This window comes from Trichomycterus rosablanca, chromosome 15 (assembly GCF_030014385.1).
Source record: "Trichomycterus rosablanca isolate fTriRos1 chromosome 15, fTriRos1.hap1, whole genome shotgun sequence".
Lineage (NCBI taxonomy): Eukaryota > Metazoa > Chordata > Actinopteri > Siluriformes > Trichomycteridae > Trichomycterus > Trichomycterus rosablanca.
The window spans coordinates 3728284-3756269 of NC_086002.1; the positions used below are offsets into that span (position 1 = coordinate 3728284).

The 27986-nt window shown below is 44.9% G+C and overlaps 1 protein-coding gene across 3 annotated transcripts in view; it reads left to right on the forward strand.

Moving 5' to 3' along the window:
* The window catches only part of usp34 (ubiquitin specific peptidase 34), an 84799-nt gene that overhangs the window by 48639 nt on the left and 8174 nt on the right, over positions 1-27986 (forward strand). For all 3 annotated transcript variants that reach the window (XR_010014876.1, XM_063010710.1, XM_063010709.1), the window contains exons 34-73: positions 2-84; positions 809-849; positions 1012-1136; positions 1572-1724; positions 2886-3046; positions 3144-3448; positions 3543-3706; positions 3799-3864; positions 6083-6229; positions 8016-8072; positions 8184-8261; positions 9049-9143; positions 10008-10180; positions 11030-11180; positions 12469-12547; positions 13620-13673; positions 13765-13860; positions 13950-14014; positions 14488-14563; positions 14699-14746; positions 15820-15885; positions 15989-16069; positions 17248-17333; positions 17826-17994; positions 18216-18290; positions 18420-18571; positions 18890-19043; positions 19710-19754; positions 20614-20718; positions 21373-21520; positions 21614-21744; positions 21968-22141; positions 22335-22664; positions 23214-23371; positions 23921-23999; positions 24094-24220; positions 25016-25123; positions 25804-25908; positions 26349-26473; positions 27713-27836. Coding sequence is in view for 2 of the 3 variants with exons in the window: in XM_063010710.1 (XP_062866780.1) it covers positions 2-84; positions 809-849; positions 1012-1136; positions 1572-1724; positions 2886-3046; positions 3144-3448; positions 3543-3706; positions 3799-3864; positions 6083-6229; positions 8016-8072; positions 8184-8261; positions 9049-9143; positions 10008-10180; positions 11030-11180; positions 12469-12547; positions 13620-13673; positions 13765-13860; positions 13950-14014; positions 14488-14563; positions 14699-14746; positions 15820-15885; positions 15989-16069; positions 17248-17333; positions 17826-17994; positions 18216-18290; positions 18420-18571; positions 18890-19043; positions 19710-19754; positions 20614-20718; positions 21373-21520; positions 21614-21744; positions 21968-22141; positions 22335-22664; positions 23214-23371; positions 23921-23999; positions 24094-24220; positions 25016-25123; positions 25804-25908; positions 26349-26473; positions 27713-27836 (4759 nt within the window). In the remaining variant the exon portion in view is untranslated. The remainder of the gene's footprint in view (position 1; positions 85-808; positions 850-1011; positions 1137-1571; positions 1725-2885; positions 3047-3143; positions 3449-3542; positions 3707-3798; positions 3865-6082; positions 6230-8015; positions 8073-8183; positions 8262-9048; positions 9144-10007; positions 10181-11029; positions 11181-12468; positions 12548-13619; positions 13674-13764; positions 13861-13949; positions 14015-14487; positions 14564-14698; positions 14747-15819; positions 15886-15988; positions 16070-17247; positions 17334-17825; positions 17995-18215; positions 18291-18419; positions 18572-18889; positions 19044-19709; positions 19755-20613; positions 20719-21372; positions 21521-21613; positions 21745-21967; positions 22142-22334; positions 22665-23213; positions 23372-23920; positions 24000-24093; positions 24221-25015; positions 25124-25803; positions 25909-26348; positions 26474-27712; positions 27837-27986) is intronic.

The window sequence follows — 27986 nt, forward strand, 5'->3', positions numbered from 1 at the left end:
GGTTTTTCTCAGTCTGGTCCAGGGCACCAACATGATCCAGCGGCTCATTAACGTGGCCTACACCTACGACAACTTGGCACACAGGTACTCACACAAATGCTTTTTTATAGTGTAATATTATAGTGTAATGCATCCAATTGTAGCTCATTTACAAATGATTTACAGTAATAATAACATAAAAGGGAAAAGGCTGTTTTTAAATATCTTGTGTGCCTGGCAAACTGAATGTAAAATTCCATTTGTCAAAAAAGTTGAATTAGTTGAATTAGAATTAATTGTATTTCAGAAATATAAACAAATTTTAGAATTTGATGCCTGCAACACATTCAGAAAAGTTGGGATGGGGCCACTCAGGTGGCACAGCGGTAAAAACACACGCTGGAACCAGAGCTTGGATCTCGAATACATCGTATCGTATCGAATCTCAGCTCTGCCTGCTCGACAGGCTGAGCAGCCACGTAAACAACGATTGGCCTGTTGTTCAGATATGGGCGGGACTAAGCCGTCTGCTTGATGGTGCCTGCACAGAGATGAGAAAAGCGTGCTCTCAGGGTGTGTCTCTCCGTACACAGTGCTAAGCTGCACTGCACTCGTCAAAGTGTAGGTGATAAGATGCATACGGCTGCTGCCCACGTGTCGGAGGGGGCGTGGGTTAGCTTCGTTCTCCTCAATCAGAGCAGGGATCGACATTGGTGGAGATGAAAAACAGCGATCGGCTGCGTGTGTTGTAGTATGTGACTGTACATGTATGTAAACTCGTTTCCATAACCTGCAGCAGTGATGTTTTTTTTGTTGGTCTGTATGGCAGAGTGTTAAAGGCGCAGTCAGACCATCGATCTCGTCATGAAGGTAATTTTTTAAATAATTTTGTCATCTATAATTTCATGGATCATACAGTATTTTATATATTAGCTGTAGTAAAGTGTGACTGATTTTTACTGACGTACAGACGTACTCGATGCTCAGTGGAGGGTTCAGACTCGTGTGTTGATTGTATTTTGTTTTTGACAGTGACCCACTACTCCATGTGGCTGCTGGTGAGTTGGGCGCACTGCTGCTCCAAGGTGAAGTCCAGCCTGGCCGACAGCGATCACCTGCACGACTGGCTCAAAAAACTCACCCTGCTCATACCGGAGGTAATTTAACCCACGAGAGACCTGGAGAGCAAGTGAGGGATGAGTAGTCGGTCCCTGAACACCAGACATGTGATTGGATTGTCTAAATGACTGTTTAGCATGTGAATCTGCCTTGTTTGCGTTTGTGAGTAGTTAACTTATGATGTAATGATAATAGACCTCGGAGTGTGTCTGCTACATTAGGTTGCAGCCCTTGGGTGGGTCGCGAGCCAAAAAAAAAGGGTCGCAGAGAAAAATAACAACTGAACTTGTACACAAACGCCCCCCTGTGGAGGCTTTACATTACGTCTTGTAAACCACTGTGGGACCAGATTGAGAACAATTCTCACAGATGCAGGTCAGAGACGAACGGGGTTCATCTCTGCTTTTTGCTGTACACGACACTCTGGTTCCGCTGCGCTCTTGAACGCTTCACGTCTCTGTTTGTGTCTGTAGACGGCAGTTCGGCACGAGGCGTGTAACGGCCTCTATAAGCTCTCTCTGTCCGGTCTGGAGGGGGGAGAGTCCATTAACAGATCGTTCCTGCTGCTGGCTGCATCCACGCTGCTGAAGTTTCTCCTCGATGCCCAGGCACTCAAACCTCTCAGAGTGAGTCCACACACACACACATCCACACACACACACACACACACACACACACACACACACAAATCAAATCACTTTATTGTCATGTCACATTAACACAGGTGTGAAAGGTGAGTGAAATGCTTAGGTGCTCAGTCCCTCACAGTTGCAATACACATTAATTACAAAAATATACACATTAACTTAAAAACTAGCACCATTTGTTCAATATATACAGATATAATACAGGAATCTTTATGTGCAGATGTACAAAATTATGAAACGTGTATGAATATAATATATAAAATAAAATTGGGATGTACAGTTATTGTGCAAGATATGAATTACATATGGTAGAGTGCAGAGTGCATAATGGGTTGTATTGAGGGGGGGGGGTGTATGGTGGTGGAGATCACTATTGATTATGAGGGTTGTGCTTGTCCATTGCTGTTCAGCAGTCTGATGGCTCGGGGGAAGAAGCTGTCTCGGAACACAGAGTAAACTATCGCAGTTGTATAGCAAAAAAACACCGACTGCATTCAGCAAAACAAATTATAATTGTTACAATAGGGTTTTAAACGTTGTGATTGAGGAACCCAACAGTGAAAACTTGGCTGAAATGGGGTTTGTGCTCTTGCATGTTACCCTGTATCACCTGAGTAATGGTACGTTTACACCGGCAGCGGCTTTTCGCCCTCTCGTCACCCAAACCTGTAGGCGTTTGTGAACTCCAGATGACCTTTAGTTAACAAGATTTCACTGACGTCAAGCAAAGGCCATGGCAGTACAGCGTACTTTAGTGGCTAGTGTCTTCAGATCGTATAGAAAAAAACACATTTGACCGTGAATCAGATACTAATCATCGGTCAGGAGTGAGGGTCTGCAACAGTAGAGCTGAAATAGGCTCGGGTAATTGAATACGACTAGGTTGGGAGGAAAATTAGGTGAAAATGCTTTAAAACAGCAAAACAGAATGTAGATTTTACACAAAAGCAGCAGCAAGCAGGCCAGAACTGACGTATGCACACTGAGGTTGGGACGGGGTGTGTTTCTAATCGACGTTCTTACTCCGTACAGATTATAGCTGTGACCCGCAATTAATCGATGGTTCTTCATAAGCATTTGCATCCAGTTGCGTTTGTACATTCTACCTGTGGATTCTTACTCCTGTGTGTGCGTGTGCAGGTGGAGGAGTACGAGGACGAGACGGTGCTGCGCTCCGGCTGTAAGGAGTATTTCTGGTTGCTGTGTAAGCTCATAGATAACATTCACGTGAAAGACGCCAGCCAGACCACGCTGCTGGACCTCGATGCCCTCGCCCGACACCTAGCAGACTGTATACGGAGGTAACACACACACACACACCGGCAATGTGAATTGCAGTAATACACATGCTCACAAAATGAGTTTAAAACCGTGTGCGTGGTCACGTTCTCTGTGCAGCCGTGAGATTCTGGATCAGCAGGACGGCGTGGTGGAGGACGACGGGCTGACGGGGCTGCTGCGCCTGGCGACCAGCGTCCTGAAACACAAGCCGGCCTTCAAGTTCTCCCGAGAGGGTCAGGACTTCCTGCGGGACGTCCACAACGTGCTGTTCCTCCTGCCCAGCCTCACCGACCGCCAGCAGCCCAAGTGTAAGAGCCACGCGGCCCGCGCCGCCGCCTACGACCTGCTCACCGAGATGCTCAAGGGCTCCGTGGAGAACTACAGACTGCTGCACAACTGGGTCATGGCCCAGCACATGCAAGGTAACGCACACACATGCACACACTTTGTTTTTTAGACTTCGGTGCATAAATATTTAGGACGTCTGCTAATATATAAGGTTTTTTTCCTCCCTAGCGTCTCACGCTCCATACAAATGGGACTACTGGCCACATGATGATGTCAGGGCTGAATGCCGCTTCGTGGGTTTGACCAATCTGGGAGCCACGTGCTACCTGGCGTCCACCATCCAGCAGCTGTATATGATTCCAGAGGCCCGGCAGGCTGTCTTCACCGCCAAGGTACAAAGCAACACGCACGCTAGTTCACGTTACTACCTGTTCAAACCCTGATCTTGTGTCTAAGTTCTTTCTGTTTCTGTGAATGGTTTCAGTATTTAGAGGACATAAAGCACAAGACCACCCTGCTGGAGCTGCAGAAGATGTTCACCTATCTCATGGTGAGGCCAAACTTGAATGTAGTTCTATTGAAAGCGCACTAAATGGTCAAAAGTATGTGGACGCACGGCCGCTGGCTCGTTGGACGTCCCGTTTCTTCTGGAAGTTCTTCAAGAGTTTGGAGCGTATCTGTAAAAATCTGTGCCCATTCAAGTCAAATGATCATCTGTGAGCCAGAGATGTTCACAAGTCACAAAATACGAGTCTGAGTCGAGTCACGAGTCTTTAGGCTAGAGTCTGAGTCAAGTCAAGAGTCTTTAGGCTAGAGTCCGAGTCGAGTCACAAGTCTTTAGGCTAGAGTCCGAGTCAGGTCACGAGTCTTTAGGCTAGAGTCCGAGTCGAGTCACGAGTCTTTAGGCTAGAGTCCAAATCCAGTCACGAGTCTTTAGGCTAGAGTCCGAGTCGAGTCACGAGTCTTTAGACTAGAGTCCGAGTCGAGTCACGAGTCTTTAGGCTAGAGTCCGAGTCGAGTCACGAGTCGTTAGGCTAGAGTCCGAGTCGAGTCACGAGTCGTTAGGCTAGAGTCCGAGTCGAGTCACGAGTCTTTATGTTAGAGTCCGACTCGAGTCACGAGTCTTTAGGCTAGAGTCTGAGTCAGGTCACGAGTCTTTAGGCTAGAGTCCGAGTCAGGTCACGAGTCTTTAGGCTAGAGTCCGAGCCGAGTCACGAGTCTTTAGGCTAGAGTCCGAGTCGAGTCACGAGTCTTTAGGCTAGAGTCCGAGTCGAGTCACGAGTCTTTAGGCTAGAGTCCGAGTCAGGTCACGAGTCTTTAGGCTAGAGTCCGAGTCAGGTCACGAGTCTTTAGGCTAGAGTCCGAGTCGAGTCACGAGTCTTTAGGCTAGAGTCCGAGTCGAGTCACGAGTCTTTAGGCTAGAGTCCGAGTCAGGTCACGAGTCTTTAGGCTAGAGTCCGAGTCAGGTCACGAGTCTTTAGGCTAGAGTCCGAGTCAGGTCACGAGTCTTTAGGCTAGAGTCCGAGTCGGGTCACGAGTCTTTAGGCTAGAGTCCGAGTCGAGTCACGAGTCTTTATGTTCGAGTCCGACTCGAGTCACGAGTCTTTAGGCTAGAGTCCGAGTCAGGTCACGAGTCTTTAGACTAGATTCCGAGTCAGGTCACGAGTCTTTAGGCTAGAGTCCGAGTCGAGTCACGAGTCTTTAGGCTAGAGTCCGAGTCAGGTCACGAGTCTTTAGGCTAGAGTCCGAGTCGAGTCACGAGTCTTTAGGCTAGAGTCCGAGTCGAGTCACGAGTCTTTAGGCTAGAGTCCGAGTTAGGTCACGAGTCTTTAGGCTAGAGTCCGAGTCGAGTCACGAGTCTTTAGGCTAGAGTCCGAGTCGAGTCACGAGTCTTTAGGCTAGAGTCCGAGTCAGGTCACGAGTCTTTAGGCTAGAGTCCGAGTCAGGTCACGAGTCTTTAGGCTAGAGTCCGAGTCGAGTCACGAGTCTTTAGGCTAGAGTCCGAGTCGAGTCACGAGTCTTTAGGCTAGAGTCCGAGTCCAGTCACGAGTCTTTAGGCTAGAGTCCAAGTCGAGTCACGAGTCTTTAGACTAGATTCCGAGTCAAGTCACAAGTCTTTAGACTAGATTCCGAGTCAAGTCACGAGTCTTTAGGCTAGAGTCGAGTCACGAGTCTTTAGGCTAGAGTCCGAGTCGAGTCGCGAGTCTTTAGGCTAGAGTCAGAGTCCAGTCGCGAGTCTTTAGGCTAGAGTCTGAGTCGAGTTACGAGTCTTTAGGCCAGAGTCCGAGTCAAGTCATATGAGTGTCTGAGTCTGAGTTATATGAAAACAACATGTTAGTTTAAGCTTTTAACTGGTACCTAGGAAAGTAAAGGCACGAAATAAAACGGCTAAATAAACTCGCTAATCTGTTGTTGTTTTTTATCTGAACTTACAGATTATTAGTTTATTTCTATGCTACATTTCCAATATATGTTTTGCATTTATTATATTGACTCGTGACTAGGTGTACAGTAGGGTTAAGTTCCGTCAAACTTGGTGGTGGCGTCACATCATTTTCTTTACTTCTTTACTTCCATACACCTTTTAGCAACAGATGTGGCCAAAACACCCGAACTTAATTGTTTGAAGGCGTGGCTACATATTTATAACCATGTAGGGTCTGTCTGAAAACCTAGTAGTGACCCGTTGTGTCTCGAAATCCGACTTGAGTCGTATGATCACAACGTCTGTTCTTTTCTTTTGTGTGTGTGTATCTGTGCGTGTGTAGGAGAGCGAGAGGAAGGCGTACAACCCGCGGCCGTTCTGTAAGACCTACACCATGGACAAGCAGCCTCTGAACACCGGAGAGCAGAAGGACATGACCGAGTTCTTCACCGATCTCATCACCAAGATTGAAGAAATGTCTCCGGACTTGGTCAGTGTGTGAGAAATTACTTCCATTAAACTGCACGCTACGTAGGTGCTCATCACTGGGCTTTAGGTCGCTTCTCTCTTCTTCTAGCAATAAACTAGGCTGCACCGAGCTGAAGCAGACAGGCCCGACTCTAAAGGTGCATTACAAACTCCCAGTAGTTCCCAGTGAAGTGGGCGGCATGGGGAATCAGACTGTAGGGAGTGAAAGCATTCGTTGGAAGGTTTGACTGTGTAATGAGTCGTGAGTAATGGTTCATCAGTACGCAGAACGTTAACAGTTACGTTTACCCATCGATCATGGCTTGTTCTTCGACTAAAGTCAGCTGGCGTTTTTATCTGATAACAGCAAACGGTACAGGCTACTCTTTAATTCATTTTTGCTCAAAACTGTGAAAGTAACCAGTAAACGTCCAGAATCGCTGCAAAGTAAACCATAAAAAAAACCTTACTTTCACATTGTCGACCAGTAAATGTTGACTAGTAGCATGTTTGGCCAAAATATTACCACTGGTACCTGTACCGTGACTGTAAATGCAGGAGAGTCGTGTGTGAGCCCGCCTCATGCAGGTAAAAAGAGGCGGTTGGCAACTGTACATGTGTCCGAGGGAGCGTGTGTTAGGTACGTCCAGGTCCTCCTTATGCCAAGTCCACACTACACGACTTTCCAAGTGGTCGGGTCGCTGTACAGTGCACACTACACGACTGGATCTCTTGTGATCGGGAGTCTTTCAAGTGGGTGTGTATTTCACACTACACGACTGATCGGTGATAGGGGGTTTCACACTACACCATCTATCACCAACTGGAATCGCAGGCGAGCTTCTCTGGTCTCCCAAACTACGTTCTGTCACGAAAACAGAAGTGAGAAGTGACGAGGGGTTTAATGACACCACGTCCAAAAATGCACATCAGCAAGAAGCGAGCGATCAAAGTTAAAGTCAAGGAGAAAAATAAATGAATCTGAGTGGATTTGGCAACACGACCAGCATGGATTGTTCTGTAGTGAGTTGGAGGTTAATAAATATTTTTTGCAATGCAGCGTTAGTGTTTTGTAGAGAACGATCAGGTCAGAAATACTGTAACGCTTGTGTGTGTGTGTGTGTGTGCTGGTGTATTCTGATATAAACTATATAATGCCTCGTCCCACCTTTTTACATCTCCTCCCCTGCGTTTCCCCTCACACCGTATCTTGCGTTCTCATTGGCTGTTCGACATAGCACTCACTGCCAGTCGGGCTCAGATCCAGATATCTGACATGCTAGAAATCTTGCTTCGGTCGCCGAGCGCCGAGTTGCTCCCGAGCTGGGAAATCTAGCATCCTGGGAAAATCAGGGCAAAATTCGTGTAGTGTGAACTAGGCATTAGTCAGGATGGCTGTCTGTACCAGTAGCAGAGATACTGTGGAACTGGATGCGACTACTTGACCTTTTAATTCTTCGTTTGTGAATATGATTGCTGTCAGTGCATGGAACAGTTGTCGTTTTGCTAAGGTAAGAAAAAAAAAAAACACAACCTGATGTCTCTTTACTGGAGAGATAAAAATTCTGATGTAATTCAAGGACTAGAAAAACAGCTCTGCCATGAAGTCGAACCTGCTAGAATACTGGTTAGAGTACAGTGTCCACTGTCGAGCAGGCTCTGACCAAGCCAGTGCAGAAGCAGAAGCTTTTTTTATGGCCCCTAAATGATGCATGACGGTGTGAAGCTTGTATATTTGAAATTTGCTTTGCTTGTATGTTTGTATACTTGTATATTTTATTGACTTTGCTTTCTTTTATACGCTTTAGAAAAACACCGTCAAGACGCTGTTTGGAGGCGTCATCACCAACAACGTGGTGTCACTGGTCAGTAAAGCAGTCAGTACTGTATCAGTGTGTGTGTGTGTGTGTGATCTTATATATGTGTGTGTGTGTGTGTGTGTGTAAGTTATAAACAGTTTCTTTCTGTGTCTGCAGGACTGTGATCACGTGAGTCAGACGGCGGAGGAGTTCTACACCGTCAGGTGTCAGGTCGCCGACATGAAGAACATCTATGTGAGTGATTCCTCCATGTCCAGATACTCGTCAACACCCAGCTACTGCTTCATGTGGTCTAACGTTTAGGGATGTAACGATGCACCACAAGACGGTTAAAAATCGATTCGCATGTGTAACGATTCAAATCGGTTTACATGTAAAATTAATCGATATTCACTTTAAACAGCAGAGATTGCAACGTCACTACAGGGTTGCCTGGTTTGGAATTTTCCAGCCGAGGATACTTTCTTTATTTGTATTATTTATTAATTTATTTATATAATGTAGAATTTATTTAATTTATTTTAGTTTTTTACACAAAAAGGGAAATTTGCAGCATTATTTTGCATAGTTTGTACCTACCTTAAAAATAATTCTATTTATTACTTATATAAATAAAAGATAATCACAAATACATTATTTTTATAAGTTTTAAAGAGAAGTAATAAAAGAAAACTTTATCATAAATTGTCTTCAATTTAATTTTGTTTAGAAAATCGTATCGTGATCCCAGTATCGTAAATTGCATCGCATCGTGGGTAGAGTGTATCGTTACATCCCTATTAACATTAGCCCTGAATTAAAAGCTGCTGTAACATGGGTGACTGTTCACTGTAGAGTGAGCTTTACACCATCAAGGGTGCGAAGGCCGCAGCACAAGAAAGTTCTTCCGAGACTTGGCACAGAGACCACTCTTCCACATACCTTGTGTTAGGCATGTTTGTATGAGCTCACTGTCGAGGAATCAGGAGGAGATGCAACAATATTAACATTACAGAACATTTGTGTGTGTGTGTGTGTGTAGGAATCTCTGGACGAGGTGACGATCAAAGACACTCTTGAAGGAGACAACATGTACACCTGCTCTCAGTGTGGGAAGAAAGTGCGTGCTGAGAAACGGTACGTCTGCTGACCCCCTCACACCTATCGGCGTCATAGATTTGTCATTCCCTGGGCCTTAAACGAGCCGGGCGCCCACACAGACCTCAATGCATTTGTCTGAGGTAGGGGATGTCGAACTGGTCCCTCATTGCTGCTGCTGGCTATTCAAGGTGCCTGCATGACACGAGGGATGGTTGATTAATGGTTAGTGGTGTGTGACTCTCCGTACGCCATACCTCTCTCTGTGAGACCCCGTCTCTGGCAGGTGGAAAGAAAAAGGCGCACATGACAGAGGGGGAGCGTGATGGTCTGTAGCTCTTCTCGGTCCGCCTGAGTGTCTGCAGGAATGAATGGGGACAGTAAACCACACAACAAATTATATGAAATAGAACCAAAAGTAGGAAAATCTGGAACTGGAACGGACAATCGTCAAAACCAAACTATTATTACAAGATGCCGGATCGGACACTCCAGACTAACACATGAGCACCTTCTAACAGGGAAAACTGCACCAACCTGCCAATCATGCAAATCCACACTAACAATCAAACACATATTAACGGACTGCCCAACAATAAACACAGAAAGACAGAAATTCTTTAATGAAAACAATGTGCAAAACTTACTTTTTTTTGCAAAACTAAGTTATTTGTCACACTTAAATCTAAAACATCTTTTATAACTTGACTAAAATGACAAACACCTAAGATACAACCTACGTTCCGCCGTATAAATAGCCTTAATGTGCTGATATGGCGTTAAACATAAATAAACTGAACTAAAACTGAGTGTCTGCAGGGATTAATTAAAATAAATTGGTAAAATTAGCAAACAAAAATGTGTTTATTTTTCTATGTAAAATCTTGTATCTTATGTTCACAGCGCCTGTTTTAAGAAGCTGCCGCGGATCCTGAGCTTCAACACCATGCGCTACACCTTCAACATGGTGACCATGATGAAGGAGAAGGTGAACACGCACTTCTCCTTCCCGCTACGGCTCGACATGACGCCCTACACGGAGGACTTCCTAATGGCGAAGGGCGACAGGAAGGAGGGTGAGTTTGGTGGAGCTTGTGGCTGTATTTTGTTGGGAATTTAGCCTTACTTGGCACCTTCATATCGCCACGTAAGAAAGATTAACGTTGATGCTGACTTACAGTACTGAGACAGTATATATTGTCCAAGCAATTAAGGGTTAAGGGCCCAGCAGTGGCAACCAGGCAGTGGTGGGGCTTGAACCAGTGACCTTTCGATCACTAGTCGAGTACCTTATCCACTAAGCTACAGCTGCGTATTTGGACACCTGACCATGAGCTTTTATATATCCGATTTTTTTCAGCTAAAACAACGAACACTCTTCTGATGAGGCTTCTCACAAGACTTTGAAGTATGTCTGTGGGAATTTGTGCCCATTCATTCAAAAGACAATTTGTGGTTCATTCCAGAGCTGTTCAGTAGGGCTGAGGTCAGGGCTGTGTGCACGACACAGTGTGTAGGGGGTGTCCCAATACTTTTACTTTTTCCATAGTGACTAACAGTTATGACTAAACACGATTTTGAGCAATTAAGGGTTAAGGGCCTTGCTCAGGGGCCCAACAGTGGCAACTTGGTGGTGGTGGGGTTTGAACCTACTGATTACTAGTCCAGTACCTTAACCAGCTATCACTGCCCAAAAAAGTTAAAAATGTCAATACTTGTGCCCATGTAGTGTACATGGCATATAGATTCTATCCTGGTCTGGGCTGTGGTGTGTCTGGTTCCCCTGGAGATGTTGGGCTAGCGTAATAGACCCCTGCGCCACCTGAGCGGCTGCATCTTTCATTCATTCTAGTGGGAAAAGTAAACAGACTCTGATGTTCGCCAGTTTTCGGGATGGAATTTGTTGACGTGTTCGGTGCTGTTAGGTTTCGGTGATGACGGCGAGGGGAAGGTGGTGGAGAGTTACGAGTACGATCTCATCGGCGTGACGGTGCACACGGGTACGGCGGACGGCGGGCATTACTACAGCTTCATTCGGGACATCGTCAACCCGCACGCCTACCGCAACAACAAGTGGTGAGTACGAGGATTCGGGGGCGTGGGGGGTTCTGACATCACACAGGGAGGTGCTGAGAAACGGTGAGAATAATCGGATGTGTACGGTGGAACAATTTTGGGAAGCGTTCACTAGGGGTGGGCGATATATTATTGTTCACGATAATAGTTGTAAACTCGATATGGTTTTTGCAGTATTGCAATATTGTTAGCAAACGCGCGTCACTCGCTCTCAAGCGCGTAACAGTGAAATAATGGACAGAGAGCAGTACCGGAGTTAGCACCGAGGACCAGCTAGTCCCTAAAAGCCGAGCTACATCACTAGTGTGGAAGGTTTTCTGATAAAGAAGGTCGGACAAAACGTGCACAAATACTGTAATGACAAAAGGTGGCAACACATGAACTTTATTTCAGCACCTAAAGCAAAAGCACCCGCGTGGGTACGAGGAGAGTCGGTCACTGCGTGAGTCCGAGAATGATGTGAGGCCAAAAACTGTCAGTGAACGAACAGAATACACAGGTTACCACACAGGTTACCATCTGAGAACGTTTAAAACACAGAAGCACTAAGCGGAACACTTTCCTCCGCTTTTGAGCATGGAAACTGTCACTCTGTGGGCAAAACAACTCACATTCAAGACATTCAGATGTATGAACCAATCAGAGCTTCGAATTTGGACTTTGGCCGGAATTTCAAGCTCTCTCTTCATTGGTTGCTGTATAATTGACAGACACGCTTTCATTATGCAGTGATAGCAAATCATAATCAAATATTAATTTGATGCTCATTTAATTGAAGTAAAACGGAGCAGAAATGTGATCGTGAGATTCTGCTGGTTTGTTTAATATAAATGTTGTCAATATGAGCCTTATAATAATACAAGATATAAACACTGTAATTAGTCAGAATTGATCAGAACTACAATGTTTTGTGTTTTTAAGAGAACTTATAAACAATATAAGGTAAAATACAGGCGGTGGCCTGCCATTGTACTTTAAGTTTACATTATATCGTATCGTATATCGCCACTTCTCAAAAGCTTATGGAGATATGAGTTTTTTAGCCATATCGCCCAGCCCTACTGGAAGTGGTGCTTCATTTAATGTACATTTAGTAACATTTGTACCTTAGCTTTCCTGAGTGTCTCCAAAACAAAGGTGTTTTTAAAATAAACTTTTTAAAAAAGTGTTCTTATATATCGCGAGTGAATATCGTTATCGCAAAAATATCCCAAAATATCGTGATATTATTTAAAGGCCATATCGCCCACCCCTAGCGCTCATGTCGTTTCCTTGTTTCCCGTCTCAGGTACTTGTTTAATGATGCCGAGGTGAAACCCTTCGATTCGGCTCAGCTGGCGTCCGAGTGTTTTGGAGGGGAGATGACGGTAAGCGTGCTTCTTTCCTGGACACGCCCTGTTTGCTTATTATTCCTCGCTGTTGATGTATTTCTGACAGTAGTTAAAGCCTGGGTGCGAATGGAATGCTCAGACCACCCACAAACTCCCAGAAATACACCCAAACATCAATACCAAACCAAGAACTCACCAGGGACGACGCATAGACCAAACCATATACACAAGATGCAGAATTGGCCACACCAGAGTAACCCACCAGTACCTGGTAAAAGGAGAAAACCCACCAACATGTCAAACCTGCCAAAGTTATTGACAAGATCAATCAATAAATAAAAAGACAGATATATAGTACCTAGTTCCTGCCATTAAATGACACACACATGTTTAACATGGCGTAAAAATCCCAAATAAATAAATAAATAAATAAAGCCTGGGTGCTGTGGGTACGGTTCTGGTACTGGGGCCACAAAAGATTCTCGGCCAGAAAAATTGGCGCCGTTCTGGCCCCATAATCTTGCTGTTGTGGAACCAACAAACCTGTGACGCAAGCGTCCGGAGGTTTGGGGGTGTCCTAGTGTCACCACAGTATCATTGTTTACCTACCGTTTACAGCTATTGTACCACACACGTACTGTACAATAAAATCTATCTTCCGCATGTCCGTTCTAGTCTGGAATCTGGGGGTCAGAGCCCCTGGAGCTGACAGGGTTAAGGGCCCTGCTTATAGTCCCAACATCTGGGATTTGAACCGGCAGCCTTTTGTTCTATAGCCCAAAGCTCTACCCACTGGGCTACCACTGGCCCAGTATGAATGAAATCATATCCTAATCATGACCTGTCAATAAAATCCTCACAGACACGTTTAACAACAACAAAGCAGCAACGGCTATTGAATTCATCACTCATAAAACTGTGGTGCGTATTTAAACCTAAAAAAAGAACTTATATATTACCTATAAGGGATAAACATGGCATTAAATAATGGCATAATAATAATTTGCTCATCCCATCCCAGCTGCTTAACAACCCTTCTGTGTTAGCAGTAGGTATGAAGAGTCAAATTAAGTCCAATTGAGTAAATTATTATTATTTTTTATTGTAGACGAAGACGTACGACTCAGTTACAGACAAGTTCATGGATTTTTCCTTTGAGAAGGTAATTTTCTCTTGATTCTACTTTACTTTCTTCTGCAATTGTTATTAAATAGAGAAGATAATGACTGACGTGCTCATTATATCTCTCTCAGACTCACAGCGCCTACATGTTGTTCTATAAGCGAGTCGAGCCGGAGGAGGAGAACGGGAAGGACTTCAGCTTTAACGTCTCTCCTGACCTGCTGGAGGTAGACTGACGTCCGAACTTCCTGCAGCGCGTTCCTCAAATGACTCGCACTTTTACTCACTGCATTGACTGTGTTCTGCTCTGTTTTAGTGGATCTGGCACGACAACATGCAGTTCCTACAGGACAAGAACATCTTTGAGCACACCTACTTCGGGTGAGTTCCATATTCATGCTGATGAATACCTCACTGTTCATGTGAGGAAACGATGCACGGTGTGATGTGTTTCTCAGCACTGCAGTGACACTGACATGATGGTGGTGTGTTAGTGTGTTGTGCTGGTATGAGCGGATCAGACACAGCAGCGCTGCTGGAGTTTTTAAACACTTCGATGTACCTGCTGAACTGAGAATCGTCCACCAATCAAAAATATCCCTGCTCTGTGGTGGTCCCGGTGGGGGAGTGGGGGTGGGCTACAGTCAGTAATTGTGTAGAAAGTGTAGAAACAAGGAGGTGGTTTTAATGTTATTGCTGATCAGTGTGTAACTGCTGCAGTTTCCCTTTTTCAGCATTTAAAAATTCTCCCAGACACCTGAACAAGTCGCCACTTCTTAATGCTTTTATTCTCGACCACAAACTGCTCCTAAATTATTTATTCTGCTACATCCGTATTCATCATGTTTGTTCAGGTTTATGTGGCAGCTGTGCAGCAGCATCCCCAGCACTTTACCGGACCCCAAAGCTGTCTCGCTCATGACTGCCAAGGTAATGATATCCACTTTTATACTCGAGTACACACTCCAGGTACACACGGTTCATAATACAGGGGTCTTGATATAATTTAGCAAATGAATTCAGTTCAGTAATGCTCCTCTGTTTCTCTGTTTCTCTCCATCACAGCTCAGCACGTCCTTCGTCCTAGAGACGTTCATTCACTCAAAAGAGAAGGTGAGTAGTTTTTAAAGAGAGATACCAGATTGCATCCGAGGAGAGCACGTCGCTGTACACGCCTCTTCCGACACGTGTACAGCCCTCCTCCTCTTCTCGCCCCTGCATTCTGCACAGGCGGCTATTTCGCCAATCAGGGTCCTTAAACAGCGTATGAAGACCCACCCACCCACACATAGTCCGTCCCCCACCCTGCATATACGGTGGCCACTTATGCCCACTAGATGGTGCCCAGCAGACCGGTGGCAACACCGAGTTTCGAAACGGAGAGTTCAGGAACTGGTGTGCAACTGGAATATCCTGCTGTGCTACCTAGGCGCCGTAAAAGCATTTGTGACATGAATGAAAAATCTCTATGAATTAGAACATTTAGAACTTTAACATTCCGCTTGCATCTGCGCATATTAAGGAAGCTCCACAATACATTAAGAACATGCCGTACCCGGGCACGAACTATGCTTCATTTAGTTTTTTCTTTATCAGTGAAGTATGTAATATATAGAGTATCTAAAATTGTTCTGTTTGCAAGAGCACCCGGGTGGCGCCGCAGTCTGATGCGCTAGCCCACCGCCGCTGAGATCCCAGTCTGACAGGCATTGGGAGAAAGGTGGTTTGGGTTTTTTTTTGTTGCTGCTGCAACATCTGGCTCTGCTGGCTGATTGAGCCGTACACTATACGCCTCTCTGTGAGCCGACTTCTCTGCCAGGCAAGAAGAAGCAGATTAAACACATGTTTTGTTCATATAGTGTATGTACACACCTAACCAATCACTGTCGCTGATCTCGTGATTGATTTTTGTGCAACTGTCCACACACTTTTAGCCACAGTGTACATATGACCATCTGATAAATTACTATACCTGTTGTTACTACATTAAGCGCATTAATGAGATGCAAGGAAAACAGTCTGTTCTCACACACACACCCACCAGCGCACGTCGGTACATGTAGTGATGAGTGGCAGGAGGGTTTCTTCTTAACGCAGTCTCAGCTCCATATTCCAGCTGCTTTAATGCAGAGCAGATGATCCGGTAGAGCTCAGTGTTAATGACGTGTTTGTTTGCTTGTGTTCAGCCCACGATGCTGCAGTGGATCGAGCTTCTGACCAAACAGTTCAACAACAACCAGGCAGCGTGTGAGGTAAACGCTCCCGTTTTTAAAACTCTGCCTCTCGCATCGCTGTGGTTTCTGTTTTCTACCATTACAGATCAGTAACCTGTGCTGCTTTGCTTTTGTCTTACAGTGGTTTTTGGATCAGATGGCGGACGACAATTGGTGGCCGATGCAGATTTTGATCAAGTGCCCCAATCAGATCGTCAGACAGGTCAGTTTATACCCATAATTACTTTAAAGCAGAGCAGCAAGTCTAATTATTTTATCCAATAACGTCAACAAGTTGTTCAAACGAGTATTTCTTCATTCACATTTTTGGTATATAGGAGACACTTTTATCTGCACCAATTAACATACTGTGATAGTATATTGCTTAGGCAAATGAAGGTTAAGGGCCTTACTCAAGGGCCCAACAGTGGCAAACTGGCAGTGGAGTGGTTTGAACCGGCGACCTTTTGATTACTAATCCAGTACCTTAACCACTAGGCTACAACTTCCCTTGTTCAATCATTGGTTGTTTGATAACACAGTAACCCCTCCATCTTCTCTCCATTTTCATCAAACTCTTGATCCTGGTCATGGCCTCGATCAGCATAGATGGGGCGCCAATCCATCACAGGGCTCTGACCGTCACCCCCGTCTCCCAGACATGGCATTTGTGTCTGTGTAGACTCCCAGCCAGCACCACTGAGAGCTCCACGTTAATATGTTCCCGCCAGCTTCCGGCGTAGTGATGAAGCGTCGCTCCCTACTTAAAATGATGGAATACCAATCAGACCTTCTGATTGTAATTGTTAGTAAGAAATGCTGTTATTTGCATGTATTTAGTTTGCAGCGTCACACAGATGATTGTCAATGAAACGCTCGATCGGCTTTCTAGGCTTTCTAACGAGTTCGTGTTTTACTTCACAACTGGGAAAAGTTTGGAGGTTTTTAATTATAAGCACATTTACAAAATAACGAATTCTGTTTCTAATGGGACACACGCTTATAAATTTAATAGCATCTGGAAGAACATAAGCTAAGGTAAGCAGTATTATGGATTTTTTGCTGTTTGGGATTTTGGCTGCTGTGCCGTGATTTGCAATGAAAACAAAACGTCAGTTTAAGCTTTTAACTGGTACTCAGGAAAGTAAAGGCACGAAGTAAAACGGCAAAATACAGTCGCTAATCTGTTGTTGTTTTTTATCTGTACTTACAGATTATTTGTTTATTTCTACGCTACATTTCCAATATATGTTTTGTGTAGATTATATCGACTCGTGATTTGACTCGAACTCTAGTCTAAAGACTCGTGACTTGACTCAGACTCATGTTTCGTGACTTGTGAACATCTCTGATACACACACATAAACATACATTCTGATGTTTCGTATGTTTGGTTTGCAGATGTTCCAGAGGTTGTGTATCCACGTGATTCAGAGACTGAGGCCGGTGCATGCCCACCTCTACCTGCAGCCAGGAATGGAGGACGGGTAAGTGTGTGTGTGTGTGTGTGTGTGTGTGTGTGTGAGACACATAAATGAGAGTGCTTTAAATAAAACAATAGAAATATGGCAAGTGCACAGTGTGTCCATTTCATACTATTGGTTAAGGTGCTTCCTAAAAAAAACTCTTCTACCGGCCAGCCGGGCACCTATACAGACAAAGATTGGCTCGTCTGGGGGAGGAAGGACAGGAGGGATTTTTCAAAACTGCTGCAGTTATGACCGCCTGCACAAAGGCGGAGGATAATGGAGATAAGTGTGCGACTCTCCGAGCGTGATACGGATCTCCATATGAACTTGAGAAGCTTGTGCTCAGTTGTCCGAATACTTTTGGCCATATAGTGAATGATCTTATTTAGTAAATTCATTATTTAGGGGTGCTCGTCTTATACTATAAAGCATCCATGTACTTAAAGTTAGCGTAAACATTGTTTTAGGCATCTGTGTTGACTTTGGGGTGTCCGGTCCTGCTCTCTCCAGGTCTGACGACATGGACGCTCCTGTGGAGGACATCGGCAGCCGCTCGTGTGTGACGCGCTTCGTCAAAACCCTGCTGTCCATCATGGAGCACGGAGTAAAGCCCCACAGCAAGCACCTGACCGAGTACTTCGCCTTCCTGTACGAGTTCGCCAAGATGGGCGAGGAAGAGGTGACGCATTCACTCTCTCTCTCCCAGGGTTCTGGATCACGGTCGGTCCTGTTTAGCTGCCGGGGTTTTGTCACATCGAGACGCTCGTGTTTCGTTGAATGCTCCGTGTTTAGCGGCCGGATTATAATGACGCCTTGTGGACTAGGTCACATGGTACAGTTGTGTTTATTGTATGTTATTGATTCACTGGTTTTCATCTGCATGTCTGTGTTGGTTTGCAGAGCCAGTTCCTGCTGTCCCTCCAGGCCATTTCCATCATGGTGCACTTCTACATGGGCACCAAGGGCCCCGAGAACGTAAGTGCAGCTGCTTCATTCCTGCTTCTTCTACTCAGGGTTCGGAAGGATCAATCTGGCGAATGTCGCTTTGTTTGTTCGCTACGTCTGGATGCTTTGCATCTAATGCAACTCGCGTGTCCTCGTTAGCCGCAGGTGGAGGTGCTGTCTGAGGAGGAGGGAGAAGAGGAGGATGAAGAGGAGGACATCCTGTCTCTGGCGGAGGAAAAGTACCGGCCTGCTGCTCTGGAGAAGATGATCGCTCTCATCGCCCTGCTGGTGGAGCAGTCCCGCTCCGAGAGGTCTCGGCACACACGCGCACACACACACACACACACACAGAAATATAAAATCCTAATACACTATTATATGGTCTGATCTTTGCACTAGTTATTAGTCAGTAATTAGTTTGAGCTTTTTTTGTAGTTATAATTTGTCTTAGTTTCTTATTTTAATTTTTAATGCTGCCTTAGTTATTTTTATACTTTTTCTGTATTATGTTTGGAGGACAAGCAAAGTAAGAATTTCACTGTACAGTAAAACTGCTGTTTCTACTGTGCACGTGACAATAAAACTCTTGATCTCTATTTCCCTCTCTCTCTCTCTCTCTCTCTCTCTAGACACTTGACTCTCTCTCAGAGCGACATGGCGGCTCTGACAGGAGGGAAAGGTTTCCCCTTCCTGTTTCAGCACATTCGGGACAGCATCAACATCCGACAAACCTGTAACCTCATCTTCAGCCTGTGCAGATACAATAACAGGCTCGCAGAACACGTACGTCCACACACACACTAGCACAAATGTCATGACCACCCACCTAAACAGCTCTGACCCACTGAGACCTGGGGTCTGTTTGAAAACCTAGTGAGCTGCCTTGCTGCCTACCTGATCAGCTGCCTCAGTAGAGAGGATTCTAATCAGACATTGAACTCATAAGGCAGATTATTCAGACGCACTACTTAGACAGAGGTTAGGTCACTGCAGTGTTTCCACACTTGTATATTTTGGTTATGAGCGGTGAGGGTGTAGTAGGAGGAGTAATCGGTGATATCTAAGAGACTGAGAGCTCCTATAGTCCGGATTTAGCTCTGATTCCTCTGATTTCCACCTTTTTGGATGCTCAAAGAAGCTTTAAGGGGAAGATTTTTATGTGATGATGTGAAAGCAGCACTGCATCAGTGGCTACGCACTTAACCAAAATGTAGAAAAGTGATGTCGTTTTTAAAAAAGGCAGGAACAAAGGGGTTCAATCATTATTGTTATTATTATGAAAGTGTTAGCACAAATCCTCAGCCTCTTTTTTTCTGTCTGTCTGACTGCAGGATCTGTGCTTTGTGAATTTCGCGCCCATCCATTGTCCCTATGGCATAGAATCTGATCCGACACCAGCTGACATTGTTTCGTGCGTCATGGTTCATGATTTTCTCTTTTTTATTCCAGATTGTCTCCATGCTCTTCACATCTATAGCCAAGCTCACACCTGAGGTAAGATGCTTTTGTTTTACTCTTTCAGTATGTTTTTTTACAGTTGACATCGTCTCAAAGCAGCTTATCAGAAGGTTTATCAGGACTGACCGATAAAAACCCCTGTTGATAAGATAAGATTTCTTTATCGTCATTGCACAGTGTACAACAACATTGAGTAGCAATCCAACAGTGCTTACACATACAATAAGCAAGAACAGAAGTAAAAAAATTATATATAAATACACAATACACACGTGTATGTATAAGAATCTTAAATATAAAGAATAAAGACTAAACTATAGTTATAAAAAAGTACAGTAGATTGTTTAAAGCACAGCAGTGAGGTAGTAGTGGGGTATTGTACATGCCCTGAGTGGCAGAATAAATTTCACTCTCTATAAACAGTAGTGCAGTCATAATAAATATAAATGTAAATACGGTCAGAGTAAAATGAAACATTGGCCATGTTTAAAAGGAGTCCAGAGTTTAATGTTTTTTGTTCAGTTTTACTTGTGCACTGATTTAATAAGAGTCAGTTGTTGTGTGTGTGTTGAGGAAAAACTCCCTTAAAATTACAGAAAGAAACTTTAAAAAAGAACCAGACTCAGCAGGAACCCCCGTCCTCCTTTGGTGACCTGGAGGGATAATTAGAATTAATTTGACTTACTTGAATCAAACTTAATGTAGAAAATTAATGTAAACTAAAAGTTGTAATAAACGAAAGAATAAACAAGCAATTAGTTATTATTGTTCGAAGTCTGTAGTGAGTGTGCATATCTGATGAATATTTTGTTTTCTTTTGCTCTGTGTGTGTGTGTGTGTGTGTGTGTGTGTGTGTGTGTGTGTGTGTGTGTGTGTGTGTGTGTGTGTGTGTTAGGCAGCGAATCCCTTCTTTAAGCTGTTGACGATGCTGATGGAGTTTGCTGCAGGTCCTCCTGGCATGCCCTCATTCGCTTCCTACATTCTTCAGAGGATCTGGGAGGTAAAGCGTCTAATCTGTGTCTCTTGGTGTACTGGGTAAATGGGTTTTTATATAGCAATAACTGGTGGGGACTAATGTGCTAGCCCACCCCCTGCTGAGATCTGGATCTGTAGGGTTCGAATCCCAGTCGAGGGAAGAAGGTCGACTGAGTTTCATTGCTGCAGTACAATTATGACCTCAGCGTGACCAGGCTGCTTTGTGGCCTGACCATGAGCTTGTTGGACATCCCATTTAAAAAAAACAAATGCTGTTAAACTATAGTGACCTCTATGTGATCCTGCTATAACAGCCACCACTCTACTAAGCTTCTTACAAGACTTTGCACAGATGTTGTTCAAGAAAGCCTCAGTTGATGTTCCAGTTGTTTAATGGGGCTGAGGTCAGGGCTTTGTGCAGGACACTGGAGCTTTTCTTTATGCTAGAACTGGAAAGGACCTTCCCTAAACTGTTGCTGCACAGTTGGAAGCATATTTCTTTTTTTATATAATGGATTTATTACCCCAGTTAGCAATCATTGTGACTAAAACACATGAATTTAATCATTAAAAGGGGTGTACCAATATTTTGGCTATAAAGTGTATCAGGAGGCTGGTTGTGTTATTTTTTTATTATTAATATCTATTTTTTTCTATTTTCTCTCTCGTCCACCCGCAGGTGATTGAATATAATCCATCCCAGTGTTTAGACTGGCTGGCGGTTCAAACCCCTCGCAATAAACTCGCTCACAGTTGGGTGCTGCAGAACATGGAGAACTGGGTGGAGCGCTTCCTGCTGGCACACAACTACCCTCGTGTCCGGACATGTAAATACACACACACACACACACACACACACACACACTGTTACCCCTACTTCTTTTGCTCGGACAGCTAAAACCCTTGTGTCTGTGTTTCAGCGGCTGCGTATCTGTTGGTGTCACTCATCCCCAGCAACTCGTTCCGTCAGATGTTTCGCTCCACGCGATCTCTCCACATCCCCACGCGAGACCTGCCCCTGAGTTCCGACACCACCGTCGTCCTCCACCAGGTACCCAGCGTGCTCTGCAAATCAGACTCTGGATTCTCACACTGCGCACTATGTAGCTAAACAGTTGCAGTACTAGACTAGTAATCGAAAAGACGCTGGTTCATACGGATAGGTTTCCACTGTTGGGCTCCTAAGCAAGACCCTTCACCCTCAGACTCTCTGATTAGTTTATGGTTTTGTAAGAGCTGCAGAGCTGAACCCGATGTGTTCTGGTTTCTGGCAGGTCTATAACCTCCTGCTGGGACTGCTGGGCCGGGCTAAGCTCTACGTAGACGTGGCAGTACATGGCACAACCAAACTGGTGCAGTACTTCAGCTTCATGACCTACTGTCTGATCTCCAAGACGGAGAAGCTGATGTTCTCCAGCTACTTCATGGACCTCTGGAACCTCTTTCAGGTGAGTAGAACAATAGTGTAGCGTACGTCTTTGGAAATGGCATTTATTGGGGCAGATTCAAAACGACGTGGTGTTAAACTGTGTGGAAATGTTTAATATATTCAGTCCTGTATTTTGTGAATGCTAGTTATTCACCATTTTCTATTTTTTACCCATAATGCCCATAATATTTGTTCTTTCTCTTCACGTACAGCCCAAACTGTCAGAGCCGGCCATCGCCACCAACCACAACAAGCAGGCGCTGCTGTCGTTCTGGTACAACGTGTGCGTGGACTGCAGCGAGAACGTGCGCCTGATCGTACAGAACCCCGTGGTGACCAAGAACATCGCCTTCAACTACATTCTGGCCGACCACGACGACCAGGAGGTGGTGCTGTTCAACCGCGCCATGCTGCCCGCCTACTACGGAATCCTGCGTCTGTGCTGCGAGCAGTCGGCTTCCTTCACCCGCCTGCTCGCCTCGCACCAGAACATCCAGTGGGCCTTCAAGAACCTCACGCCTCACGCCAGCCAGTATCCAGGAGTAAGTAAGCTTATGATTATAGTGGACGCTTGGGTGGCGCAGGTATATAATACCCCAGCTCGCTACTGCTGAGATACAGAGTTTGGATCTTAGTGGTGCTGTAATCAACCAGTCGGGTGTCTACACAGACATGAATGGCTGTCTGATAGAGGGGGGGGCTGTCCAGGCCTAGGACCAGCACTCACTCAGAGCGCACCGACCGGAGCACCTCCCAATGGCTAGGCTGTTCAGCACCCGCCCTCCCTTCCAAATCCTTAGCTAGTCATGTCTGTGGAGATAAGATAAGATATAAGATAAGATAAGACTTTATTGATCCTGAAGGAAATTGCAGGAGATGCCCGACCGGTTGATAGCACTACTGAGATTCAAACCTCAGCAGAAGTGGGCTAACCTCACAAAAATGTGGACACCCTCTAACACTGAATAGCTACACTGCTTCGTCCAACAAGCTGATGGTCAAGTGTCCGTATACTTTTGGCCATATGCCATAACCTAATCCGTTTCTGTAACGGTATGAATCTGAAACCCACGTCTGGTCTGTCTCTGCAGGCGGTGGAGGAGTTGTTCAACCTGATGCAGCTCTTCGTGGCTCAGAGGCCGGACATGAGGGAGGAGGACCTGGAGGACATCAAACAGTTCAAAAAGACCACCATCAGCTGCTACCTGCGCTGCCTGGACGGCCGCTCCTGCTGGACCACGCTCATTAGGTACGCGCGCAGATGATGGAACGCCTCTGTGTACAGTATCATCTTTTTATAAGTTGGGGTAGAGCGCAGGGTCAGTCATTGTACAGCAGCCCTTAAGAGACTGGATTCAAACCCACAACCTTTTGAATGATGGCCCAAAGCTCAACCCACTAGGCAACCAGTGTCCCCCAGTTGAAGAGCCCATATGAAGATGGTCATGGCTCCTGAATACAGAAAATAAAGAGCAACCACAGGGCTTGGGTTTCATCCTTGTCTCTCCGGACTTGCGCATGTTCTTTTGTCAGTCTGGATTTCTTGATTTGTACCACATTTTTCTCCTGCAGTAGGAGGATTGGCTTAGTTAAGAGTCAAATTTATTTCTATAGCGCTTTTTACAATGGACATTGTCTCAGACCAACAGACGAAAAACCCTTATTGAGCAAACCGAGGGCGACAGTGGCAAGAAAAAACTCCCTTAAAATTACAGGAAGAAACCTTGAGAGGAACCAGACTCAGCAGGGAACATCACGTTTAATATAAACAAGCTGAAATTCTCTCTGTGTGTCTCAGTGCCTTCCGCGTGTTGTTGGAGAACGATGAGGACCGGTTGCTGGTGGTCTTTAACCGGGGACTCATCCTCATGACCGAGGTACTGCTGACGTCACTTCAGTTTAACCTTAATGTCAGCTGCTTATCATTAAGCGTAACGTTTATATGTGTTCGCTGTCTGTCTCCGTCTCCAGTCGTTCAACACCCTGCACATGATGTACCACGAGGCCACTGCATGTCATGTGACCGGTGACCTGGTGGAGCTGCTCTCCATTTTCCTGTCAGTATTAAAAGCAACCAGACCTTATCTACAGAGGAAAGGTACTTGTTTACCCATAATGCACTCCATATACAGTCAGGAGGTGTGTGTGTTTGAGTGGGTGTGCATGCAAAGAGATAATTTATAATTATTAATAATAGTCAACATGGATTCTTTACATGTTCCTCTCTACATGTTCCCAAACCCACCCCACCAGCAAAGTGCCTCCTTATCACCCATGTTACTTTGCGGCAGCACCTCTGCCAACTCTTGCTCTTGTCCTAATAAGTAGTTACCACTGTACATTTACATTTTCAGCATTTAGCAGACGCTTTTATCCGAAGCGACTTACAGTATACAGTCTAATCAACTGAGGGTTAAGGGTTAAGCCTTGCTCAAGGGCCCAACAGTGGCAACCTGGCAGTGGTGAGGCTTGAACCGGCAACCTTCTGATTACTGAACCAATACCTTAACCACTAGGTTACAACTGTACATTACATTCTCTCTCATGTTTTTTGTCAATTGAAGTCAAACTTTACAAAATCCAGGACCAACAGATGTAAAAACCCCTGTTGAGCAAGCCGAGTGTGGCAAGTCTTGGGTGGCCTGGAGGAAACTTTAATTAAACAGGATTTACACATCATACAAACACAGAATTAAATTAACTAAAAGATATAACTGGCAATAAATAAATAATAATAGAGTTAATAATCAGTTCAGTCTGTGATAAAGTCTGTAGTGAGTTCTTGTCATTCTTGGTGCAAATACTCCGTCACATCCGGCAGGAGCAGCATCGTTGGCAAGGTGCTTTTAAAGTGTTACAAACTCTCTCTCTCTGTCTCTCTCTCTCTCTGTAGATGTAAAGCAGGCTCTGATTCAGTGGCAGGAGAGGATCGATTTTGCACACAAACTGCTGACGCTGCTCAACTCCTACAGTCCTCCAGAACTCCGCAACGCCTGCCTGGGTAAAACTCCACCGTTTCTGTTACACTCTTCATACTGCTGTAAATGCTTCTGTTTGTTTGTACAGGTTCTTATTGATCACTGTTAGATCTAGCCTGAAATAAAAAGATAAAAACTCTTTCTCAGGGTTTAAATGTGGCTCTCTTAGATCAAAATAACTCCTGAACTAATTTTGTTCAGGCTTTTTAAAATTTAGGTGCTATTCAGAGAACCGGCACAAATTTACAACCGTTTTTATTTTTATTGGAACCGAGGATGCATCATCAACAGAGGGTTCTGCACAAACCCCAACAGAAGTGAACAGCAGTAAGAAGCTAACAGAGTGTGTATTATTACCTGCTAGCACTTACCGATGTTACAGATGATTGATTTTAACCGAAAAGCAATAACGGATCAACTATGGGTGATAAGAAGACGTTCATTTCATCTACAGCCTGACTCGCCTATGGATATTGTCATCATTCATGCTGAAAAACCTACTCTTCCTTGGTTCCAGCTTGGAAAGTTTAAAAACGCTTCCAGTTCGAAACCAAGTTAGGGCCGGGAACTGGAACAGAACCCATTCCACGCTGGTCGAAAAGGGCTAGCTCAGTGCTTGAAGGGCCCAATCAAATGTCGCTTTGTTTTCCCTCTTTGCTCCTTATTATTTGTAAAGCGTCTTTTTTCCTCTTCTGGTTCTCAGATGTGCTAAAGGAGCTGGTGCTGCTGAGTCCACACGACTTCCTGCACACACTGGTGCCCTTCCTGCAGCACAATCACTGCACCTACCACCACAGCAACATCCCCAGTAAGCTCCACTCACCACATACTCTGATCATGAGACTAACAATATTCTGGCTTGTCCTCACCCTGGTTACCCACGCATTTCAAAAACAGTTGTGATAACATCTGTAACAGTATTAATGTTAACGTTCAGGTTCATACAGCATGTATGGTAAAAGTCATACCCACTACATGCTGTGAGGGTGGCTCAGTGGGTAGCACTGTCGCCTCACAGCAAGAAGGTCCTGGGTTCGATCCCCATGCAGTCAGGCCAGTTTAGAGCTGCTGATATTGTGTGTGTGTGTGTGTGTGTGCGAAAGCCTGGAATCTGACCCGCCGTGACCCTGACCAGAATAAAACAGAAACAGTTGTGAAACAGAAAATTAATGCAAGTTTGCTTTCTCTCTCTCTCTCTCTCTCTCTCTCTCTCTCTCTCTCTCTGCGTGTGCGCGTGCGCGTGTGTAGTGTCATTCGGACCGTATCTGCCGTGCAGAGAAAACATCAAGCTGATCGGGGCGAAGAACAACATTCGTCCTCCACGACCTGAACTCAACATGTGCCTCCTGCCCTCCATGGTGGAAACCAGCAAGGTGTGTGTGTGTTTGTGTGTGTGTGTGTGTGTGTGTGTGTGTGTGTGTGTGTGTGTGTGTGTGTGTGTGTGTGTGTGTGTGTGTGTTGGTTTGTTGGTTTTACTATATAGGTGTGGACCTAATGTCATTACAGAGACGAAAGTACTTGAATCCCCTGGTTTTTAGAAGGAATTAAATCACTTTTTACTCACTGCAGGGTGGCTCGGTGGGTAGCACTGTCGCCTTACAGCAAGAAGGTCCTGGGTTCTATCCCCAGGCAGGACGGTCTGGGTCCTTTCTGTGTGGAGTTTGCATGTTCTCCCCATGTCTGTGTGGGTTTCCTCCGGGAAAAACCCACAATACAAAGACGTGCAAGTGAGGTGAATTGGAGATAGAAAATTGTCCATGACTGTGTTTGATATTAAACTAGAACTGATGAATCTTGTGTAATGAGTAACCAAAGTGTAAAACATGACTTTAAAATCCTAATTAATATTAAATAAATATATTTTACTCTCAGTTTTATTTTTGGTGAGAGGCATTTAGGTGGCGCAGCACTAAACCTTTAACCACCAGGATCCAGGATTTGAATCACCAGTGGCGCTATCGGCTAAAACATCAGCTTTACGTCACTTTTGTTTTACAAAACACTGTTGGGGTGGCACAGTGGCATAGTAGGTAGCACTGTCACCTCACAGCAAGAAGGTCCTGGGTTTGATCCCCAGGCGGGGCGGTCCGGGTCCTTTCTGTGTGGAGATTTCATGTTCTCCCCGTGTCTGTGAGGGTTTCCTCCGGGTGCTCCGGTTTCCTCCCACAGTCCAAAAAGACACAAGTGAGGTGAATTGGAGATACTAAATTGTCCACGACTGTTCACGGGCAGTTGTAGCCTAGTGGTGAAGGTACTGGATCAGAAACCGGGTTCAAGTGCTGGTTCAAGTCCCACCACTGTCAGGTTAACCCTCAATTGCTTAGTACTGAATACTGTCACAACTGTAAGTCGCTTTGGATAAAAGCGTCTGCAAAATGCCAAAAATGAAATAAAATATAACCTTGTGAACTGATGAATCTTGTGTAATGAGTAACTACCGTTCCTGTCAGGAATGTAAACAAAGTGTAAAACATGACGTTAAAATCCTAATAAACAAACAAACAAACAAAAGACTGTTGGATGAACCATGGTTTAAAATGCAGTGTTTTTATGTAGACGTATCAGACACTGACAAGCCGCCTCTTCCCGTCTGCTCTGCTTCTCTCGTACAGGGTAAAGACGAAGTGTACGACAGGATGTTGATGGACTACTTCCTGTCCTATCACCAGTTCATTCATCTGCTGTGTCGAGTCGCCATCAACTGTGAGAAGTTCACAGAGACGCTCGTCAAACTCAGTACGCTCCGTTACTTTCCTTCTCTTTCACTTGTGCACTTGTTCTTAAAACAATTTAGATCCAAAAGTATTTGGACACCTGACCATGAGCTTGTTGGACAAACAAACAAACAAATACTCAGTGATCTTTCAGCTATAACAACAGCCTCTC